Source organism: Rhinoderma darwinii, chromosome 5 (genome assembly GCF_050947455.1).
Source record: "Rhinoderma darwinii isolate aRhiDar2 chromosome 5, aRhiDar2.hap1, whole genome shotgun sequence".
Classification (NCBI taxonomy): Eukaryota; Metazoa; Chordata; class Amphibia; order Anura; family Rhinodermatidae; genus Rhinoderma; species Rhinoderma darwinii.
In genome coordinates, this window is record NC_134691.1 from 203,116,285 (window position 1) to 203,138,986 (window position 22,702).

The 22,702-nt window shown below is 41.4% G+C and overlaps 1 protein-coding gene across 2 annotated transcripts in view; it reads right to left on the reverse strand.

Annotated features, from left to right (window-relative positions):
* Positions 1-621: 621 nt before the first annotated feature.
* The window catches only part of TGFBR1 (transforming growth factor beta receptor 1), a 33,038-nt gene continuing 10,957 nt past the window's right edge, over positions 622-22,702 (reverse strand). The window contains exons 2-10 of one of the 2 annotated variants that reach the window (XM_075826868.1): positions 18,119-18,364; positions 17,117-17,356; positions 15,607-15,837; positions 15,096-15,263; positions 13,173-13,329; positions 11,081-11,149; positions 5,263-5,387; positions 2,456-2,586; positions 622-1,219 (exon numbers count right to left, since the gene is read on the reverse strand). In XM_075826868.1, coding sequence (XP_075682983.1) covers positions 1,094-1,219; positions 2,456-2,586; positions 5,263-5,387; positions 11,081-11,149; positions 13,173-13,329; positions 15,096-15,263; positions 15,607-15,837; positions 17,117-17,356; positions 18,119-18,364 — 1,493 coding nt within the window. In that variant the 3' untranslated portion in view covers positions 622-1,093. The remainder of the gene's footprint in view (positions 1,220-2,455; positions 2,587-5,262; positions 5,388-11,080; positions 11,150-13,172; positions 13,330-15,095; positions 15,264-15,606; positions 15,838-17,116; positions 17,357-18,118; positions 18,365-22,702) is intronic. The other variant, XM_075826869.1, reaches the window with a different exon arrangement.

A 22,702-nucleotide genomic window follows, 5' to 3' on the forward strand; every position in this document is an offset into this window, starting at 1 on the left:
ATAGACTTCAATGGGGAGCAAAAATTCTGCAACAGATTCATATTGTTGTGGTTTTACAGCATTTGCGCAGTGGAAATGCAGTAAAAACCGCTGGCAATCAGCAGGTGAACATATACTTCGCTATAACCAGTGTTTAACTCTAAATCCGCAGGTAAAACCGCTGCGGAAAAAACGAAGCGTTTCCGCAGCAATATGAGCAGGAAAACGCACTATTTGGTGCGGATTTACCAGCGTTTTTCTAGAGATTCTGCTGCAGAAAATCGGCAGCGTATACTGCGTGTGGGAACATACCCTTAGTGTTAACATTCAGGCGCTGAACCTGGTCATGTGCACCTTTCTACTAATAGCTCTGCTGTGCTAACTTTTTACTATACAAAAAAGGGTATTTACATAAAAAAACCATTTAGGGTCTAATACAGGGGCCGGCGTAGTGAACGAAATTAAATGCTGCTTGTTTTTTTTGCTGACAGAAATAATTTGGTTTACAAAATATTATTTTTTTTCTAACCAGCATTCATTTCTTTGCGTAAAATGCAAAGCAAATTGTTGCATAAAATCTTCGGTACTGTAGTTAAAAACAAAAAAACAAAACAAAAAAAAAAAAAAACATGTGCGTGGCACTTACCGGTAATACAATTTTTAAAGGCATGTAGTATAGTACGATATAAAAACCGTTTTGCATAATATCCCCAAATCATTATGAGGTATTTTTAAGCAACACAATTTGAAAGGCTTCCAAAAATGTCTAATAAACATACTAGAAGGCAAGCTAAACTGGACCCGGAATAATAATTCAGACATGATGTCTGAATATTAGGGGAAGGGCTATGGGGGTAAGTTGGGAAAATTCATTAAATAATAGGTAAAAGACGGGTGAAACCAGCATGTTCAATTGTACCATTAGAAATATTTCTAAATACACATTTACAAAACGTCCTGGGAAGATGGCGATCAAAGCATACAACGTAAATGGAGAGTTCTTGCATGTACGCAATGGGTCGCGGGTTTCTCCTATGACATTTCAGAAAGGCAGCATTGCTAGACTGTTCCCTCAGCGAGGTAGAACGCTGTTTCTTCAGATCAGGACGATTGGTTACATTTTTATGCCTTCTTGCTGGCTCAGCTGTGACAAGGTTTTCTTGATCCGTAAAGCAGTGAGCCTTGCTGCCCCATTGGCGTACCAACATTCTCGCATTATTTTGGCCATCACGCGTAATGCCTGGTAAAGAACAGAATAGACTTAACCATGTGACTTACACTGGAACACAAAACTGAATACAGAGAAACATTAACTACATGACATAGCGAACCATATGTTGGCTTAAAGTGGATATTACACTGAAAAGTTACACATTATAATATCCTGCAAACTAGCCTCAAATGTGGCACCTGATTCTATCAGAGGGCTGCCCATAAGATTCAGCAGGAATAAGCATGGACACTGCCGGGTTTGTGGTAGGTTATGCTTCTATACATTTTTGCCAAAATTAGGATATATTCCAAGAAGAAAAAAAGTTTCCATATTTCCAGCTGCCAAGACCTGTTCTTGCTTTTGGGGATTTTTTTCAGATGCCACGGAGCCTTAATAAGTGATAAATCACTGTGCCCAGGCGGCTTCCTAGCATTTTTAAAGCGCTTTGCCTGCCTTTCTCTGGGTCCCAGACTGCACTGCAGAAACACGTGTCACCCGAGACCCTGGGCCACCAGATTTTCAGAATAAGCGGTTATGTGTGTGTAATAACACAATTTCTGACCATTATGTGACTTGTATTCTGCAGTTCTCCCCTGTGCAGGCTCTAGCTCTAATTCGCAGTTCTCTCAGCTAGGAGGCGGAGCTTAACTGTGATCATGTCTAATACACACAGAGATAGGAGAGACGGATGTTCTCTACTCTATCACAGCATGGAGATTATACAGCAGTAATAAACACTGAGATGAGAGAGAGCACAAGCAAGCTGCAGGGCGCCTGTGTGTATCCTTCTCACTCTGCTCCTGCACCTTCCTCCCCTCTCTATAGACTTGCATGGGCAGCGTTTGTCTCTTTCTTCCCGGTCCCTCCTCCCTTGGCACGCAGTGAAGAGATACACCCTCCCCACATCCTGCAGTCCGTCTCCTCTGCCCTGTTACTAGGGACGGATTTTGTCTGGCAACGGGGGGTGAACGGCAGATTAGAGAAGGAATATACCTAGTGGCAGTAACTTCACACAATTTGCATTGATAAAACAAAATTTTAACAGTAAGCAAGCTACAAAGTTCTTGAATATCAGGTATACTATTAGATCAGCATACATTATTTGCAAAGTTAGTGTCCATTTAAGCTTGTCCATATGTTCCGTGGTCTACCCATGGTCTATCCACTGTTATGGCGTACACTAGAAAAGGAGTGGCCACCTCTTCTCTAGAATGATCTTCCTACAGAAGAATGCGATCAAGATTGCTTTTTGTGCATACTTACTTCACAACTCTGCCATCTGTTTGGAATGTTTGGCCTCAGTTTCTGTTCACACACCACTTTCCTCATCTCCTCGACTGATGGATCAGATGGTACAAGATCATAGTATGGTAACTGGTAATCTTCATGGATTCCTAGAAGACATACAGCATACTTTATGACATCATTTACTATACTGGTAACTCATTTTACTCCTACATACGAACATTGACAAGTATTCCCAGCAGCATTTTAGAATGTCGGGTTTTTTTTTCCAATAAAAACATTAAACGAGAACCAGCAGTTAATTTTGTATGCCCACAAATACAAAAGATACAGCTATGAAATAAAGATGCACAAAGCACAAATTAACAAAGAACAGTATCAAATTCTGGCCGTTATTTGCTGCAAAAAAACTCTGTTAACAGGGCCTATGGGGACCTTTAGACACATGCACTGAATTGACTAGGCCCCGACTTAGGAAAAGTACCACTCCATTCATCAGACACACTGGCTTGGTTCTTTGTGAAGAGCGATTCATATTGCACTAGGAAAAAGAATTGAAGTTGCAAAACTATGTATCGACTAAGATAGACTTCTTTTTACAGTCACCTGTCCATATTCATTAAAAATACAGGAAAAGAACTTGAAGAGTGAGAACGCCTAGAATTCTGTAATAGCACAAACAGCTCTTCAGGTTAAAGGGTTTGTCCAGTCACAAGAAATTGATGGCCTATCCCAGCTGTTTTGAAGGGGCCGCGGCACTCATACAAGCACTGCTTCCCTTTTATTACTTTCACTGCTCGCACTGTGAATCGCCGACACACTTGTAGCGGCTGCTCACAGTATTATAGCCTTCTCCCATTCACTTCAATGGGAGAAGGCTAGAAGACTATGAACTACAAGTGTGTTGGCGATTCAGAGTTGGACGCCCATCGGATAGACTATCAATTTCTTATAACGGGACAACCCCTTTATGCTCTTTAGGACCGCCTACTGTCTTGACAGCGGAAGGTGCAGGTCCTTAGTCTACAGCGACGTCTTATGGCGTCGCTGTAGAAAAGCCTTTTGAGCGCGCCAGTGAGCGCTTATTCTCTAAGCAGTAGTTACTAACACCTGTTCTTAAAGAAGCCCGCAGAATACAGCTGGGATCGGAAAAAACGCACATCCGAGCTGTTTAACCCTTTGATCATCGTGGAACGATCAAAGGGGACTCTGGGTTTCTGGTGACGCGATTGGAGACTGGGGGGACCCTCTAGAAAGGACTCCATAGCTCTCTGTCCAATATACCTGATGTTAGGGCACACTATATGTTGCCCTAACATCAGCCTGCGTCATACTGACACACTGTAATGTATTAGCAAACAGCAAAACACGAATACATTATAAGCAAAAAATAAAAGGGATCATCATTAAGATGTTAAGCCTGGTCATTAAGGTGTTTGAACTAATTATCCCACAGTTTTGATCGAGAGTATGGCAAAACAACGCTATTAGGAGAGAAGGGAATTATAATCACATTAGGAAATAAATAAAAATCTGCTTTTAAACTCCGAATATAGCAATTAGAAAAAAAAATCATCAAAAACCATCTCCAGCAATTTAGTGCCCATAATCTTTATTGCGTTAAAAAAAATAAAAAAAGGATCTAGGCCCTTTAAATGTTTCAGCAAATTAATTCTAATAGCATCCCTTGGCAAAGAGCTTTATAGAAACCCTATGTGGGTGTAGAAACCTTCTTTCCTCTAAACTTTGTTATAGTTACAGTCCCAAGTACAAATGTTTCATTAGACAGATCTATACAGACAATTGATATACTCATACATTCTTCTCAACTAAATCATTCCAATTTTTATAATCTGAGTACTGAGGGCCACTTATTCCATTTATTACTTTGGTTTATCGTCTCCACTAAACACTCCAGCTCTAGTCTACAAAACAATATTCCATGTGTGATCTAGCTAGGGATTTGTATACAGATAAAACTATGAACTACTGTGAATCTGCATCACTTTTACGCATCCCACAATTTTGTTTGCCTTGGCAGCAGCTGCCTGGTACTTGGTTGATACAATTCAGTTTGCCATCTATGAATATCTCCAAGTCCTCTACCATTGGCTGTTTTACCTAGTGTTCACCCATTTATTATGTAAGGGTGACATGTATTTTCCCTCCCTAAAGGCCCTTTTACACTGGGCGATTATTGGGCAAACGATCGTTCATAGAACGCTCGTTGTCGATAATTGCCCTGTGTAAACAGTGCAGCGATCACCAGATGAACAAACAAACGCTCATTTATCTGCTGATCGTATCGTTTAAAAAAAAAATGTAAATATCGTTGTTGTTGGCAGCACATCTCCCTGTAAACAGGGAGACACGCTGCTCACATAATAATGTATGGGGACGGGACAAGCGCTCAGAGTAATGACCGCTCGTCCCCATACATAGCTCCTTGTGACAGGAGCAAACGAGCGCCAATCAAAGAGCTGTCTCGTTGATTGGATTGGCCAGTGTAACAGGGCATTTAAGAGCACGACCTTAAATGTATTAGTTCTACAGTTAATTTGCCACTTCTCTGCCAAACTCTCTAACTTACCCCATATTTGAATTCTCTTTATACCTTGATGCTTTTGTGAATGTGGTGCCTTTTAGTTCTGGTTTTAAACTGCACAGTAAAAATCATAATACTACTATTAATATAAATACCCTCACACTGTACAGGCAAGAAAATAATTAAGGAATTCCACTAATTTGACCCAAAAAGAAAGATATGGCGACACAGAACCACAAAAGGTTAACCACACAATACTGCTTAGAAAATCTAGACTTACCACCGATTGAACAACGACGGGCTATTTCCCAGAAGACTAATCCCATTGCATAGATATCAGCTCGCTTAAAGGACTCGAAATGTTTCATATTTATAGAATCATCAAGAACCTCTGGTGCCATGTACCTGTTATATGAATAGAAATAACAATGTGTTTTGATCTACTACCGGCAGTATTTACAATCAATAGTACTTAAAATTAACGTTCAGGGTTCAGTACTTAGCAGGAAATGAAACACGGGGAAGGGAGTTTAAATCCAACTAAAAACCATCTCCATGGAGATGTATATTCCCCTATTGGCTGCAAGGGTTTCCGCCAAGGCTTCTAAACAAAGTATGGTTAATTTACCTCCTATAAAACTGCCAGCAGAATATGCATGTGGATGCTATATAAATAAAACTTAATAACTAGTAACTAGGGGGAAAAAAATAAAAATAAATTTAAGAACGTTTATTTGTAAAATAAAAAAAAAATCCAAGTCCCAAAACATAAAACCATAAACACTTCAGTATTGGCATGACCATAACAACCTGAACAATAGATGTATAGTATCATTTATGATCGGTTTATGCTGTAAAACAGAATAAATAAAAACTGCCGCAAAACGGTTTTCTTTTCTAGATTTTTACTAAAACTAAAATGTATATAAACGTACCAAAAAATAGCACCCACATAAAGTACAATACGCCCCGCAAAAAAAGTCTCATACAACTACATCAAACAAAAAAAAGAGGAAGAAAAGTTAACACTGCTTGTTCTCATAGCCAAAATTGTCCTGGTCCTTAAGGGGTTAATAGCACTATTGGGGGTACATATAATGTATTAAACAGATGGTTAAATTTTTTATTGGGGGGGCGGGGATGGAAAATATTCAATTCTGCCATCGTTTTTTTGTTTCATTTTTACAATACTCACCGGTTGGTATACATGTTCATTGCACACTACCTTTTCAAAACACTTATGATAAATCGAATAGTGTACCTTAAGTAAAGATCATTTTTGTAATTTACTGTTAAAATGTAGTTTTACCCATGCAAATTCTGTGTGAAGTTACTGCCACTAGGTGTCATCCCCCTATGGTCAAGCAAAATCCATCCCAAGTTACAGAGCAGAGGAGATGGACTGCGGAAAGTGTGGGTGAGTCCCTTCATTGCCTACCAATAAAAGTCTATGGAGAGGGGAGGGGGGCAGGGAGAAAGGACACGGGCACATACAGAGACACTACACTGCTGCAGCTCATATTGTAGTAAGTGTTTTATTGCCACTCCAGTGCTGGATTCTCAGCTATACTGCTTATTACTGCTGTGTAATGTCCTCCATACTACTACAGCAGCTATATATGTGACAGATCGAGGTAGGAGAGCAGGATCCACACACTTGCTTATGGAAATTGGGGAAAATGGCCTATATATATATATATTCGTATACAAATTATATAATGGCCAGAAATAGTGTTATTACTCATGTACACACAACAGCTTATTGTGAAAAGTTAGGTACACTTTAAAGGGGTTATTCGGGTTTTTAAAATGGATGGCCTACCCTCAGGATAGCTCAATACAAGATCGGTGGGGGTCCATGTCCCGGCCCCTCCGCCGGTCAGATGTTTGGAGGGCCCTTAGAGCTCGTACAAGTGCTGCAGCCTCTTCATTGCTTATTTAATTTCCTCCTAGTTTGTAATGGCGCTTGCAAAGTAAGTTTTTAGCGGCTGCACATTTTATTACAGAACGGTCTTATTCACTTAAATGGTACAGTAAACAATGAAACAATGAAGAGGCTGCATCTCTCGTACGAGCGCCGCAGCCCCTTCAAACAGCTGATCGGCGGGGGTGCCAAGAGTTGGACACTAACCAATCTATTATTGATGCCCTATTATCGATACTACGCATAGGCCATCATTTTTAAAATACAGATAACCCCTTTAACTTTCTTCAGTGGATTGTTATGATTACAGCAATACAAAATGTATATAGTTTGTTTTACTAATCTCGCACAATAAAAACTTTATTTAACCACATTCTGAGACGGATTATTAAAATTTTTATTTTTCCCATTGATGGAGCTGTATGAGTAGCATCAGACTGGCCCACCGGAGGACAGGAGTATCCCATCGGCTCACCGCACCACCACTTAGTCTTGTAGGCTATAGGCTGTTTTAGGCCTGAAGCAGACTAGAGGACGTAGAGAACGCCGGAATTATGGCGCCGGTAACTGCGCTGGGCCACTAACAGCAAGCAGAGGATTGATCCGCTCGTCGTGGTAACGGGGTCTGGTAAGTTTATTTTTTAATTGGTGCAAAAGGGAATCAAACTTTATGGGGTGGGGGGGGAGGCGGCTTAACTATATATCGGCAGCAAAAAAAGGGGACCTAAATACAAAGAGGGGGCATTATTTCTACCTGGGGCACTATAAATAGCGACTTTTTGTAGGTGGTGGGCAATAGGTGGGGAGTGCTAGAAAAGCAGGGAACCAAAGAGGTTTGTGTTGAAAAGTCTGCAGAGGTGGCTGGAGGAAGTCGTCATGGTGTTCTGGGCCGGAACGACGAACAGGTAAAGTGAACGACTCCAATCTGAGAAGTCAATACCAGTGAGTCACTGGCTTTCACAGTGCTGTATTAAAGGGGTTTTCCCATGTAAGGGTATGTTCACACACAGTGACAAAAAACGTCTGAAAATACGGAGCTGTTTTCAGGCAAAAACAGCTCCTGATTTTCAGACGTTTTTGTAGCAACTCGCGTTTTTCGTGGCGTATTTTACGGACGTAATTGGAGCTGTTTTTCAATGGAGTCAATTAAAAACTGCTCCAAAAACGTCCCAAGAAATGACATGCACTTCTTTTTCGCGGGCGTCTTTTTACGCACTATTTTGACAGCGACGCGTAAAATTACACCTCGTGGGAACAGAACACTGTAAAACCCATTGAAAGCAATGGGCAGATGCTTGTAGGCGTAATGGAGCCGTTTTTTCATGCGTAATTCGAGGTGTAAAACGCCCGAATTATGTCTGAAAACAGTGCGTGTGAACATACCTTTAGACATTTATGGCATATCCACAGGCCAGAGAACTGGCTGCAGAATCCAGGCAGAAAATAGGGGAGAGGGTCGCGCATGCGTGCAGATCCTTCCATTATGTTGTATGGTTGTTACAGAAACAGCCGAGCAGCAACTTGATCGGTTGTTTCAGTTGCTCCCATTTAACGGTCATTAACTTTTTGTTGGGACGACGACGACGACCAAATATGTAGTTATTTTTGTATTTGCACACCTACATAACATTTCATGGAAAAAAATAAAAATAAACATTTTTATGCCACCACATTCAAAGGTTCCTTAACCTAACATATTTCCATCGATGTTTTGTGGGACGTGTCTTTTTTTTAATAATAGTTCCATTTTGGGGTACACAATGAATCAGTTATTAATTTTTTGGAAGGGAAAAGAGCAAAAATAAAAATTCCGCTTCTGTTTTCTGCGTTTTGTTTTTAAGTTGTTCACAGTGCGGTTGAAATAACATGTTAGCTTTATTATAGGGGTCATTACATTTGCGGCAACACCATATGTGTATTTTTTAACACCTTTGCTAAATAAAACGGTCTTCTGTGCTTCTTCCAGACTGGGCTCCTGGGATGACATTTCATCCCTTGTGACTGCTGCAGTCAATCACAGGCTGCAGCGTCATCTCGGGAGGCCGGACTGCACGGCAACGGAGGGACGCATCGCCATGATTATGACCGGGGTAAGTATGAACGTTTAGAAATAAAGAAACGCCTCATTAACCGCTTAGGGGGTTATTTACATATCGGCCGCCAAATAGAACGGCACCGATATCTAAACCACAGGAGGATAGAATTTTTTTTTTTTTTAAAGTGAGAAAGTTTGTGCAGCCCTGCCTATTACATGGTGCACATGTATGGGCAAGTGAAAGGTTATGTTTATAACCCATCTATAAATAGTGTGTGTGTGTGCGTGCGTGCGTGCGTGCGTGCGTGCTCTTTAAAAAGTGGCATTCAGAGTTACTGAAAACATGTGACATGTAACGTGTAATGCCTTACTCTTTGGGGGACACGTTTGAGAAAAATAGTAAGTTTGCTGTATAAATTGTATGTTATCTTAATTCTACAAGTAGTTACAATTGTGATAATTTATATGTATTTTGTTTATTGTGACCTATATTTACAAACAAAAAAAAAACAAACATTTATGTAAAGAAAGGGGTTATTTTGAATTATATTTTTTATGATTGGTGATTAGAAGTTGCGATCAGTTGATCACTTACGCCTCTTGCACACAACCGTTGTGCCACTCGGGCCGTTTTTGACGGCATCCGAGTGGCACCCGATAGTCTTCACAGACCCATTCACATTAGCGGGTGAATCGGGTCTGTGAAAAATGGTCAGAGTCTCCGATCCGAGGAAAGAATAGAACATGTCCTATCTTTCCTCGGACGGCACACACGGTCGTGTGCATGAGGCGTTGTATAATGCTTTGGAATATTACTATGCTTTAAAATACTATTATGCCATCTAAGGCCTCATGCACACTTCCGTCAGCCGTTGTACGGCCGTTAATGACGGTTCCGTCAAAACACAGGCCCACACACGGATGGCTTCCGTGTGCAGTCCATTGTTTCATGGACCAAATTCAATGAAAAGGCCGAGGCTGTTCCGTCAAAAACGAACAGGAGTAGGACCTGCACTACTTTTGACGGAGCGGCCGCACGGTGTGCATGGCCCCATTGAAATGAACGTGTCAGGGTGCTGTCAGTTGAAAAAACGAATAGCACCCTGATGAAAAAAAAACTGGGCATGAGGCCTTAGGGGTTGAATGGCTGCGATTGGAGCGGATAGCTGACCCTTACACCTTCACTACACAGTAAATGTACAACGTTTTGCGGGAATAACTCGCAAGATACTATTAACCCCTTGCCGCCACAGACTTTTTTGGGTCTTTCATTTTCAATTCTTCCTCCCCCTTACAAAAGTCATAACTTATTTTTCCGTCGATACAGGGCATCATGTGAGAGCTTATTTTTTCGCAGGACAAGTATTTTTTAATTGCGCAATTTATTGTACCATATAATGTACACCCTGCAAAGGGTAGAATGAGAAAAAAAACGACTAATTCTTGCATCGTTTTTTTGGTTTTGATTTAATGGCGTTCACCAAGCGGTAAAAATGACATGATAACTTTATTCTGTGGGTCAATACAAGTATGATACCTAATTTATATCGTTTATTTTTATACTTTACTACTTTTGCAAAAGAAAAAACAAATGGTCGAAAAAAAATAATTTGTGTGTCACCATATTTTGAGAGCCCTAACTTTTTAGACAATTGAGCGATGGGAGGGTTTTTTTTGCGGGGCGAGCAGTAGTTTTTAATGGTATCATTTTGGGCTAGGTAAGACTCTGATCCCTTTTAACTCCATTTTTTTTTGGTGTCGAGCTGACCAAAAACAGCAATTCTGGCATTTTTTTGACTTTTACAGCTGAGGCGATACCAATTGCGTTTATTTAAAAAAAACGTCTTTCAGGTGAAACGTTAGAAAGGGGGTTTTGAACACTTAATTGTATCTATCTATTCATCTATCATATCTAAATCTAAGCTATATATAGCCTTTAAATGTTTGTTTTTTATTAGTCCCTCTATGGGACTTGAATCCGCGATCGTACAATCGCTTGCACAACGTACAGCATTACTTGCATTAAGCTATGTTCAAACAGGGCGGATATGCAGTAGAAAAGCACACAGCGTATCCGCCCTGGATGCCGCAGGAAATGTCAGCAGTGGAAAATGGCAGGTAAAAAAAGGTCATAATTACCCGTAGCCATGGCGACGCGTCCCTTTGACATCCTGCAGCCCGGCCTCCTGGGATGACGACTGCGATTGGCTGCAGCGGTCACGAGATAAAAAAAATAAAAAAAGTCATCCCTGGAAGCCAGGCTGGACGCAGAACATTCTTGGCAAGTTTATTTTTTGCGGAGTTGCGATTTTTGCGGCGGAATTGCATATTTGCCGCAAAAATGCAACATCTGCTATTTATTGCGGGTCAATTCAATGGGTAAAACCTGCAACAGAAAAGCGATTCCGCAACATTTTTTTGGCAGGTTTTTTTTTTTTCCGCAGCCTGTGGAGAAGATTTGTTCAAATCTCATCCACTGTGCTAATACTGTAATATGCTACAGATTTTCCGCAATAAAATCCGTTGCAGAAAATCCAGTGTTTACGCTGCGTGTGAACCTGGCCTTATACTTTCAGTATTTTTTGGACTATAGGACGCAGTTTTTGGCAAGAATAAATCTGCGCCGGGCCCGCTTCCTCACTTAATCCCTTCCCTGCCCGTGATGTGCCAGCACTTCATGGAGCGGGGAGGGGATGATGTTTGGAGCGGGCTCACGCGCTGAGCCCACTCCATACACTGCAGGTGTCAGCTGTGTTTTACAGCTGACACGCTGCTCTAACGGCCAGGAAAAGCGATTGCGCTGTTCCTGGCCGTTTAACTAGTTAAATTCTACGGTCAATAGCGACCGCAGCATTTATAGGGGAAGGACGAAGGACATTTATGACATCCACAGGACATGTCATAAATGTCAGGTAGATGCGGGTCCCACACCTATCTCTAGAACGGGGCCCCCTAAACCCCGTTCTATCTTACTCTGCTCCTCTGTCTCCCGGCCGCTTCCTGGTTTGGTGGACGGGAGTTACGGAAACAGCAGAGTGCTCGCTGAGCTACGTGGTTTCCGCAACCCCATATAAGTGTACCAAAAACAGCGCCAATAAAAATTACAGCTCATCACGCAAAAAAAATAAGCCCTCACACCACTCAATCTATGAAAACATAAAAGTTATGGTGCTCAGAATGTGGTGAAACAGAACAATTTTTTTTTTAACAAATAACTTTCTTTGTAAAAGTAGTAAAATATTAAATAGTTTTTTCCTATTTTCTGTTGTCTAAAACCTGGGTGCGTCTTCTAGTCTGAAAAATACAGTACATTGTATTGCATTATATTGTGTTTTTTACAAGCTCCTCTGGCATTTTCAGACTTAAAGGCTATGTAAACCTTCGAAAGCGAGTTTTTATTGGGTCTGTTTTATGCAACTTTGTTTTTATTAAAAACTATTCTTACTGTCGGAGATACAGTTGCTCTGTATTCTGTATAGAGACCAACTGTATCTTGCACGAAGACCTGAATCCATCAGGGCCGCGGGACTGGCTCGTTCAGTGTCACGATGGTCCTGCGTATCTCTGACACGCAGGATCCACATGTAAATTGATCACAAAGTTACGAACTTGGATGTGATGGATAACCGGTAGATCTGCGGACACTGAACCCGTCAGACCCACGGACCTGACTGGTACAGGATTCAGCATAAGATACTGCTGCTCTGTATACAGAATACAGAGCAGCTGTATCTCAAAAAAGAAAAATATATTTTTAGTAAAAACAAAAAAAATTTATTAGGAAACTACAACATCCAAGGGAATGGGGCTGTAGTGTAGTTGCCTGCACAACGGGTGGTTGGGAGCACAGCTGTGCACGGAAAAAAAGGCGCGGTGGTGATAAACTAGCGCTGAGGCTCGCTTATTCTGTGGATTGGTGGGGTTCCTGGCAGTCAGAACCCTACCAATCAAATAGCGATGGCATATGCTGGAAAAATTCCATCACATTTAAGAGTAGGAAAAGCCCTTAAAAACGCCAGTTATGCAATCATTTTTGTTACTGCAGCTTTACAGTAATTGCCATTTTCTAAAACGGAGACTGCAATCTGTACAAACTTCTGTGCCGCACCATTACTGCCCCATTTGAATATACCCAAACTAAGTGCTGCCAATTAAGTTGAACCCGAGCCGTTTAGCTAAATGATTGGTCAAGAAACAAACACTTGAGTAATTTTTTTTAAAACAAAATTACCTTTTAGTCCCAACTCTATGATTTGGTGCAATGTCAATTGTATCGGTTGCTGAATCGTGTCGCACAGCTAAACCCAGATCTGCAATGCAGCAAGTTCCATTTTTCTTAACCAGTATATTTTTTGATTTAAGATCCCTGTGTGCAATAGCGGGTTTTCCTATTAACGAAAATAACATACAATTGAAAAAACAAAAACAAAGCTCTTTCTTTTTTTTTTACCATTATTAACAACTATAAATTTCCTCTAGGACCCCCACTGTTACTGCGGGGGCCCGATTCCCAGCTGCATAGTTTGCTGCACGTGCTTAGACACTGTATAGAAACCAATGGAACTGATGAATACAGCCCAGTATTCATATTTAGCGGTTTCCAAAATGATTAAAAAAAATTATGGAAGGTGGCTGTGCACGTGCTGCCAACTCTACGGCTAAGAATCGAGACCCCACGTTCTTCTTAACAGAGAAAGTTCCAGATGTCAGCCCTCCAATCATACTTTTACTGCTTGTCTAATTGACAGGTCATAAAATTTATTACAGGGTTTTCCTAGGACAACCATCTTTACATAATAGAAACATTATTTTTTTCAGTTGTTAATAAAGCTTAGTCACTGCATAATAAAAAGGTAATGCATCCTTCTAATATACTTCGTTACAATTACTCACAATTTTCACGATCAAGCAAACGATAAGGGTATGTGCACACGGTAGCAGGCATTTACGCCTGAAATGACAGACAGTTTTCAGGAGAAAACAGCTGCCTCGTTTCAGTCGTAATTGCTAATCCTCGCATTTTGCGAGGCTTCTATGACAGCCGTAAATTTTGAGCTGCTCTTCATTGACTTAAATGAACGGCTCAAATTACGTCTGAAAGAAGTGTCCTGCATATAATGTATATAAGTGTCCTGCACTTCTTTTGACGAGGCTGTATTTTTACACGTCGTCGTTTGACAGCTGTTGTCTGCACAGGTCTGCACAGTACGTCGGCAAACCCATTCAAATGAATGGGCAGATGTTTGCCGACGTATTGTAGCCCTATTTTCAGACGTAAAACGAGGCATAATACGCCTCGTTTACGCCTGAAAATAGGTCGTGTGAACCCAGCCTAACACTTATTTGCAATCAGACACAGAAAATCAGAATAGACAAAATACTCGTGACAGCTGAGAGCTCGCTACTACTGGGAGTTAAACTATTTAGCAGGATGACTTATCACATAACGCCACCACACTTTTTTTTCATCAGAAATGTAGTGGGGGAAAAAAAAAAAGTGCTAATCCCCCCCCCCCCCCCTTTGTAATTTAATCAGATTAACCAGACAAATTTATGCCACAAAATAATCCCAGCTCTCTCCGGTTTAGAATGATATCATAACACCCGGAGATCTATTTTTTCTAGCGCTCCTTCCGCTTTTAGGTGGTATGTGGAATCTGTACAGAAGTTTTAATTGTAGGCACAAAGCTCTGTTCACATCACGCTGGGGCAATAAGTCTGTGGTATACGTCAGAAGTAACCCCAGACATATACCTCCGACCTATATCACTGTATACAGTGGCATACTTCATCCACTGGCCATAACAAAAAAAAATAAAAAATGGTTTGCCGCGCAATATGTTTTCTTGCCATAACCCACTGTATAGGAAAGCGCAGTCGTAAGAGCCCCAAAAAAAAAAAAGAAGGGGGGGGGAATGCCGGCACATACCACGATGGAGTCCAAAAGGTCACGCTGTTGGCCTCATCATATGAATGGGGGCCTATGGCTTCTTTTGGTGTATGCAATGACTTTTGCTCTATATTGGCGGATTAGTTTAGTGTAGGACTCGGAGGTATGATACCTGAAGGTGGATTGTGCAAACGTTTGAAAGTTTATAACATTAACGCAAAGCTTGCAAAAATAGGTTTCTCATCTAGACTTGGATAGCAATACCTTGTGTCCCAACTATCTCCATGTGAAGATGAGCCAGACCACTTGCTGTAGATAATGATAGCTTTAGCATTCCTTCCACTGTCACCGTATACCTGTTTAGGTAATCAAAAAGTGAACCATGCTCGTGATAATCCGACACCAACCAAAGTTGAGTCCATGTTCCATTATCTGTAGAAAGGAATTCAGAATCAAGTGAAGTGAATTACGTTTATTCGCACCTAAAAAGGCTTTATTATACTTGTACATCCGTTATTTTTTCAGAAGCTGGAAAGATGGCTTCACAAAATTATTTTCCTTTGAAAAATTATATCATATTAGAATTCTCACATTAAAAGTGCTGCATTGTAATGGACTATTTTTTATAGAATTCTTGTTTGCTACAAACAAAAACTAATGCGTAGGGGTGAAATACAATAGAATGTACAACCCCGGTACTCATTGTGTCCAATGGTAATGGTTGTGTTCTCATCAGTAACAAAATCCAGAAAATATGGTCACAGAGTGAACAAACCTTTGTTGTCTGCAGCAATAAAGCCAAGGATGTTTTCATGGCGGAGCATGACAGTTTGGTAGATTTCTGCCTCACGGAACCAGGACCGCTCTTCCCTGGAGGAGAAAATTTTCACTGCCACTTCTTCACCTCTCCACTTCCCACGCCACACTTCTCCAAAGCGACCTTTGCCAATGCTCTCTTGCAAAACTATTGTTCTGGCAATAGTTCTCTGCACAAGTAATGGGAGACCTTGGATGACAAATCAATGACACAATCAAGCTATGCAAACAAATAGTGAAATCCCTTTAATCTGGTGTATAATTATACAGAAGTTATAACTATTATAAATACCTTGTTTCAGGCACAAAACTGCACTATAAATGTAAATCATCACAGAAAACTGAGCAGATAGTCAACTAGGATATTTGTAAGATTAAAGCGAACCGGTTATCACACTATGCCTTTTTTACAGGCAGCATAGTCTGGGGACAGGTGTGCAGCACTATTAGCCCAAACGGCCCCAAAAAACGTATTGCGCGCCAATAAAGCCTAACAAAGGATATAGCGGATTCATGAGGTTCTTTGTTCCCCCGCCCCTCTCGCCAGTGATCAATTCCTCCATATTGGAGAAAGTTTCTTTCCCACTTCTCCTGTATAAACATTCCGAAGCTCAAATAAACATAAACGCACCCACACACATTTAGGATTTTACCCGCGCGTTACATTTTGGATAACACTAACACCAGCGGTAGCCGATAATGAAGATGATAACTTTAGCGTTAAATATCTTGGTGAGAAAAAAAAATCCTATCTCAAAATCTATTGCGGCATTGTTTTCGTATTGAAAAGAGCTTTCAAATGACCCCCACTCGACCGCCCGTGCCATTTAAGATTTTGCTGCCCCCGCCCACCCCTCGCGGGGGTGGGGGTGTTTTTTTTTCCCCCGTTAACTGGTAAATTTTATGGCCCCATTAAATCCCACTAAATTTCAATCCTCTACCTTGAGCCGTTCAAAAGTTATGAGGGTGTTCCGGAACTTTTAGTGGGGTGGGTGGGTGGGTACGTGTACACACACACACACACACACACACACACACACACACACACACAAGGTAGATAGATATATTTATGCTGCCTTAGACACTACCTAAAAGATGGAAAATATATATATATTTATTTTCCATCTCTTTCAGGTAGTGTCTAAGGCAGCATAAATCTATCTTGCGCACGCCCACTGCAGGGTGGGGGGGGGTGATGAGCTGTCGGAGGGTGCTGCGATTGACCGCCGCATTTGAGGGGTTAAACATCCAGGAACAGCACGATCGCTGCTCCCGGCTGTTAGTCCCGGGTGCCCGCTGTAGAATACAGCCGAAACCCTCAGCATATGGAGGGCGTAAGTGCGCTCCAAACATCTCCCCACACCCGGACGAAATAGCACGTCTGGGTGCGCAAAGGGGTTAAACTCCTTAAAAAAAAAATGCATTTATAGTTTGGGTATATTACATCCCATTAATGTAATACAATATACCTGAGCCAGATCCTGAAGTGGTCATATCATATATTAAATCTTTAAGAGTTGTTCCCTCGGATATAAATGGCCGATCCAATGAGGGGTCTTCTTCATTAGGAACACGGTGATGAATAACTGAACGGTTGTGGCATACATACAAGATTAACATCAGTAAAATACAGATGAGACATACAGGACTCGCAATAATAGCTGCCAACTCCACAGGGGTAAAAGGGGTCATAGACTTTGGTGAAGGATCTGTAAGAAAGCATAGAGAAACATATGTCAAACATTGCAATTTACATTAAAGTGTACCTAACAGGGAACTTTTCAGCAACAACTCTGGGGGTGTCGCTCTGCCTCTCACTCTAATCATGCTCCCTTCTCTCACCACAGACTTCTATGGGCTGCTCAACCTGATTTCCCAGTGAGCTGATAATCCATTTAATCTCTATGGGGGAAAGCCGATTGAAAGTAGTATTAGGCATGTTAACAGTCATAGTTCCACCAGGAGATAAGTACATCTAGAGTTGTGTGGTAGCAGCATATCCCCTCTTTCCCTAATAAAACAAACTTGCATGCTTCGCTGTTCCAGGTGTAAAGTTGATCAACGCCACCATAAAGATATATGCTTGGCACAGCTTATTTCAATAGGCAAAGGGGAATAGCTTAGTTTCAAATCCCCTTTCCACTGCAATCTGCTGCTAAGCTCTGGTGTGCCTGCTCGACCAGCACTTTATTCATTTCTATGGAGGTGCCTGAGACAGCAGTCCTGGAAACCCCAAAGAAATGAATGGATAACTTCGGGGGAGTTTCGGTCCCCATTCTCTCATCTGTGGGTAGGGGATGCATGTGTTATGTGGGAAAACCCCTTTAAGTCCTCTCTTTCTCAGGGTTTATGTAAAGGCCAATCTAGAAGACTTTCCTACATGCTAATGTTTGGGTCAACTAACAGGACTGGCAGGCTCTTGTGTGGTTACCCCTTTTGGTTTTCAGGCATACAGTCTAAACTATACTTACCCACTGGAGAAGGAATTCTCGTATTACAGAAATCCTTGTTGCAACAATATGCAGCGTTATATACACCATTACTAATGTGGGAAGCACACATGAATGGTCTATCTGCAGGTACAAGTTCGGAATTGGCAGCACACATGCGGATATGGGTTTCCTTGCCATCTTTTATTGCCAGAGTTGCTATGCACAATCCATCGGTCACACATGTCTGGTTATCTTTAATACACTGCTCACAATGACACGTTAATGCTGAAAGAAAAGCAAAAGAAACACATTCAGGAAAACATGTAAGAAAAAAATATATATATCTTATTTCCAGTTGCTTTTATAGCGCCAACATATTCCAAAGCGCTGTACAGAGATTGTCAGAATTCACATCAATCCCTGTTCCATACGAGGCTCACAAACTAATTTTCTCATCTCAGTCAGACACACTAGAACTATTAACTTGACAGTATATTTTTAGAAAACGAAAGAAACCGGAGAACCCTAATGGTATAGTTAATTACTGTAATCACTGCAAAATCAAAGCAGAATTATTTTGTGGACAGCATTGTCTGAATACACCCTTAGACATCAAATAGAAACACACAAAGCCGATTCTACAGACTTCATAACTAGCGTTTTAATAGGTATTAAAGAGGCTCTGTCACCACATTATAAGTGGCCTATATTGTACATCGTGTGATTGGCGCTGTACTGAAGATCACAGCAGTGGTTTTTATTTAGAAAAACGATCATTTTTGACGGAGTTATGACCTATATTAGCTTTATGCTAATGAGTTTCTCAATGGACAACTGGAGGTGTTTTACTTTTTGGCCAAGTGGGGGTTGTGGAGAGAAGTGTATGACGCTGATTGGTCAGCGTCATACATGTCTCTCCATTCATTTACACTGCAGATAGCAATATAGCTATATCGCTATGTGCAGCAATATAAACACACTATAACGTTACTGCAGTGTCCGGACAATGAATATACATTACCTCCAGCCAGAACGTGATGTCTATTCAGAATCCTGACACTTCGCTAACACAATCCCGACACTACAGCACAGCAAGCGTAATCTCACGAGATTACGCTGTAAACTGTCATTTCAAACGAGATTACGCTTGCTGTGCTGTAGTTACAGGATTGTGTTAATTAAGCGGCAGGATTCTGAATAGACATCACGTCCTGGCTGGAGGTAATGTATATTCATTGTCAGGACACTGCAGTAACGTTATAGTGCGTTTATGTGGCTGCACATAGCGATATAGCTATATATCGCTATGTGCTGTGTAAATGAATGCGGAGAATTGTATGACGCTGATTGGTCACTGATTGGTCAGCGTCATACACTCCTCTGTACAACGCCTAGTTGTTTATTAAGAAACTCATTAGTATAAAGCTAATATAGGTCATAACTCCGTCAAAAATTATCGTTTTTCTAAATAAAAAACACTGCTGTAATCTACAGTACAGTGGCAATCACATCATGTACAATATAGGGCACTTATAATGTGGTGACAGAGCCTCTTTGAATTGGGAGTCCAGCAAAAAGAACGCCTGCATTTTTCCTATAGCATTTGTTAATTTTAAGTGGACACTAACTTTTCAAAACAACTTTTGCGTCTAATAGAATACCCGAAATAGGTCAACTTTGTAATTTACTTTTAGTGGTTTTATCCACACCGCTTCTGTGTGAAATTACTGCCACTAGGTTTCTCCTTTACTGCAGTCTGCGGTCGACCTCATGTTGTCAAACAAAATCTGTACCTAGATACAGAGGAGACGGACCGCAGGAAGTGGGGGCGGGGTGTCTCAACAGCCCGCCTATACAAGTCTATGGAGAGGGGAGGAAGCAAAAGCAGAGTGAGAATGACACAGGCCGCTGGTAGGATTTCTATGTCACCCCAGTGCTGGATTCTCATCTACACTGCTCATTACTTCTGTATAATATCATAAATATATAGATATATTAGAGATAATAGAATAGGATTTTCTCATCTGTGTGTCCACCCACTAGCTCAGAAACAGCTGGGAATTAGAGCCTGCAGAAGACATTAAAAAAAAGGGTGGCTTTGAACATACCTACATTTAAGGCACCCCCATTGAAAACACACTCAGCTGAGCCAAGAGTGTATGTAGTTTGGCTGGCAGCCTTCTTAAAATGTATGGGCAGCTTTACTCACACGCAGAAACACCACAGTGGTCCCCTCAGTTCATCACTGAATGATGAGATGAGGTTGTAATGAAAAGCCCTTAACTGAAGCTCACGCGTTATCTGTGGAAGTATATGGGCAACCTACTGAGAATAAAGCGTCCAACCAATCCCCCCCCCCCCCCCAAAAAAAAATTATCTGTTGCCTGCTGCGGAGTGATCTGGCCTCCATTCCTGCCCCCTGCTTCCCAGTATACCCTGCCACCCTGACTTTTCTAAAGAGATCTTCTTTGAAAGATCGACACACGGCCCCACCCACTCCACTCCGTTGGACCAGCGCTGATTATGTCGACACTGTGTCCAGCAGCGCCAACGTTGTGGAGGCATATCTCAGACGGGCAGTGGGGGACCTGAATGCAGGCTGGATCATTCATAAGTGAGGCAGCAGGAAAGTAGACTATACATTTACATTGAATAGTCATTTTTTTATTATTGTTTTGGCTGGAGGGTCGCCTTAACCCTTTCCCCCTGCTTGCATTCTGGGCCCTAATAATCAAGCAATTTTTCTTTTTTATCGTCATATTCAAAGTGCTATAACTTTTTTATTTTCACGTGGACACGGCTGTATGAGGACTGCAATCTAGATAACAGTACCGTGTTTTTTTTTAAAGTTAATTTTTGGCCAAGTTATGAGCGCTATATATATATATGTATTTTGTATCATTTAGTTGGAATGTGCTGTTCAATTTTTGTTGTGTTTATGGTATCCATATATGTGGGGTTAGTGACTGCCTCCACTTGTTGTTCTTGCACTCCTCCCACTCTGCCCTGGGTGATTTTAATCAGTTCAATGCTGGATCCTACCATCCCCAGGTATATATGTAGGCTTAGTGCCAGTTCTGGGTGTATGTGCAGCGTAGGTTCCCACCTTACAGAGGTCGCCTTGTCGTGGCAGGTGGGCTAACACTTTTTGATCAAAATGTGCACTAAGAACCTCCCTATTTGTAGGTAGATTTAGCTTTAGTGCATATCTATTTATATTTAGTGGTTTAGGTGGCATTAGTGTTGCAGGGTGCTGTCGCCATTTTTTTATATCTGCTATATATATATATATATATATATATATATATATATATATATATATGCAAATGAGGCTTGAAATGGACAACTGGGCGTTTTTTTTTTCGTTATGTCCAACTGGGCGTGTATTGTGTTTTTAACGTATGTAGCCAGGGCAGACCTGGGGGCCTTTAATGGGCCCCCGGCTGCCATGGCACCACATCGGATCCACGCAATTGCGGGCCGTCAATGGGAGACCGAGGGAGCTCCCTCCCTCTGTAAACAACTCAAATGCAGCGATCGCTAATGACCGTGGCAAATGAGGGGTTAAACGGCCACAATCGAAGTAAACTTTGATCGCTACCGTTGGAGGAGGAGCCCGGCTGTCATCTGACAGCTGAGCCCCAGCTCCAGCCTGCACAGGACATCCGTGCAGGTAGTTTATTAGGGCACCGTGAAAAAGCGACGGCCTAGAATAAAACCTATTAATGACAGTCATGAAAAGGGGTATTGTCGGTCATCAAGGGGTTAAGGACCCAGCCTGTTTGGACCTTAATGACCAGGCCAGATTTTTCAAATCTGGTAAGTCTGACTTTGTGATAGAATAACTGTAATAGTTTAGAATATCCAAGTAATTCTGAAATTTTTTGGTCACGTTAGACTTTATTTAGGTGGTAAAAGTACACATACAAAAATGGATGAAATGTTGTAAAAAAACAATAAAAATCTTTACTTTGAACTGCAATATGTCACATATGTACATACATACTTTTTTTAATATATATTTCCATCTCTTTATACTCTATTTCAGCAGAATGTTTGAAAAAAATTTAATTTTAAGCAATTTAGGAGACTTGCAAATTTTTTAACAATTGTATACATTTAAGTACATTTAGTTTTCCTGCACTAAGCCAAGTTTACACAGGCTCATAGGGGTCAATGATGGAAACCCCCATCAATGACCCCATTTTGAAAACTAGACCCCTTAAGGTACTCATTAAAGGGGTGTTTTTTTGTAAGAAACCATGCAGCGCAGGCAGGGGCGTAGCTAGAGGCTCATGGGCCCCGATGCAAAAATTCTTCCTGGGCCCCCCCCCCCCCCGCAAACTTCTCATGGCCGACGGTCCGCTTTCAGCTGCATCGCTGGGTCTCCTAAGTGACCCAACAATGCAGCACTAGCAGCCGGGGGCGTCACTAAGGCTGGGTTCACACACACTATTTACGGACGTAATTCGGGTGTTTTAGCATTGAATTACGTCCGAAAATGCGGCTCAAAAGCGTCGGCAAACATCTGCCCATTCATTTGAATGGGTCTTACGATGTTCTGTGCCGACGGTCATTTTTTTTTTACACGTCGCTGTCAAAAGGCGGCGCGTAAAAAAGTGC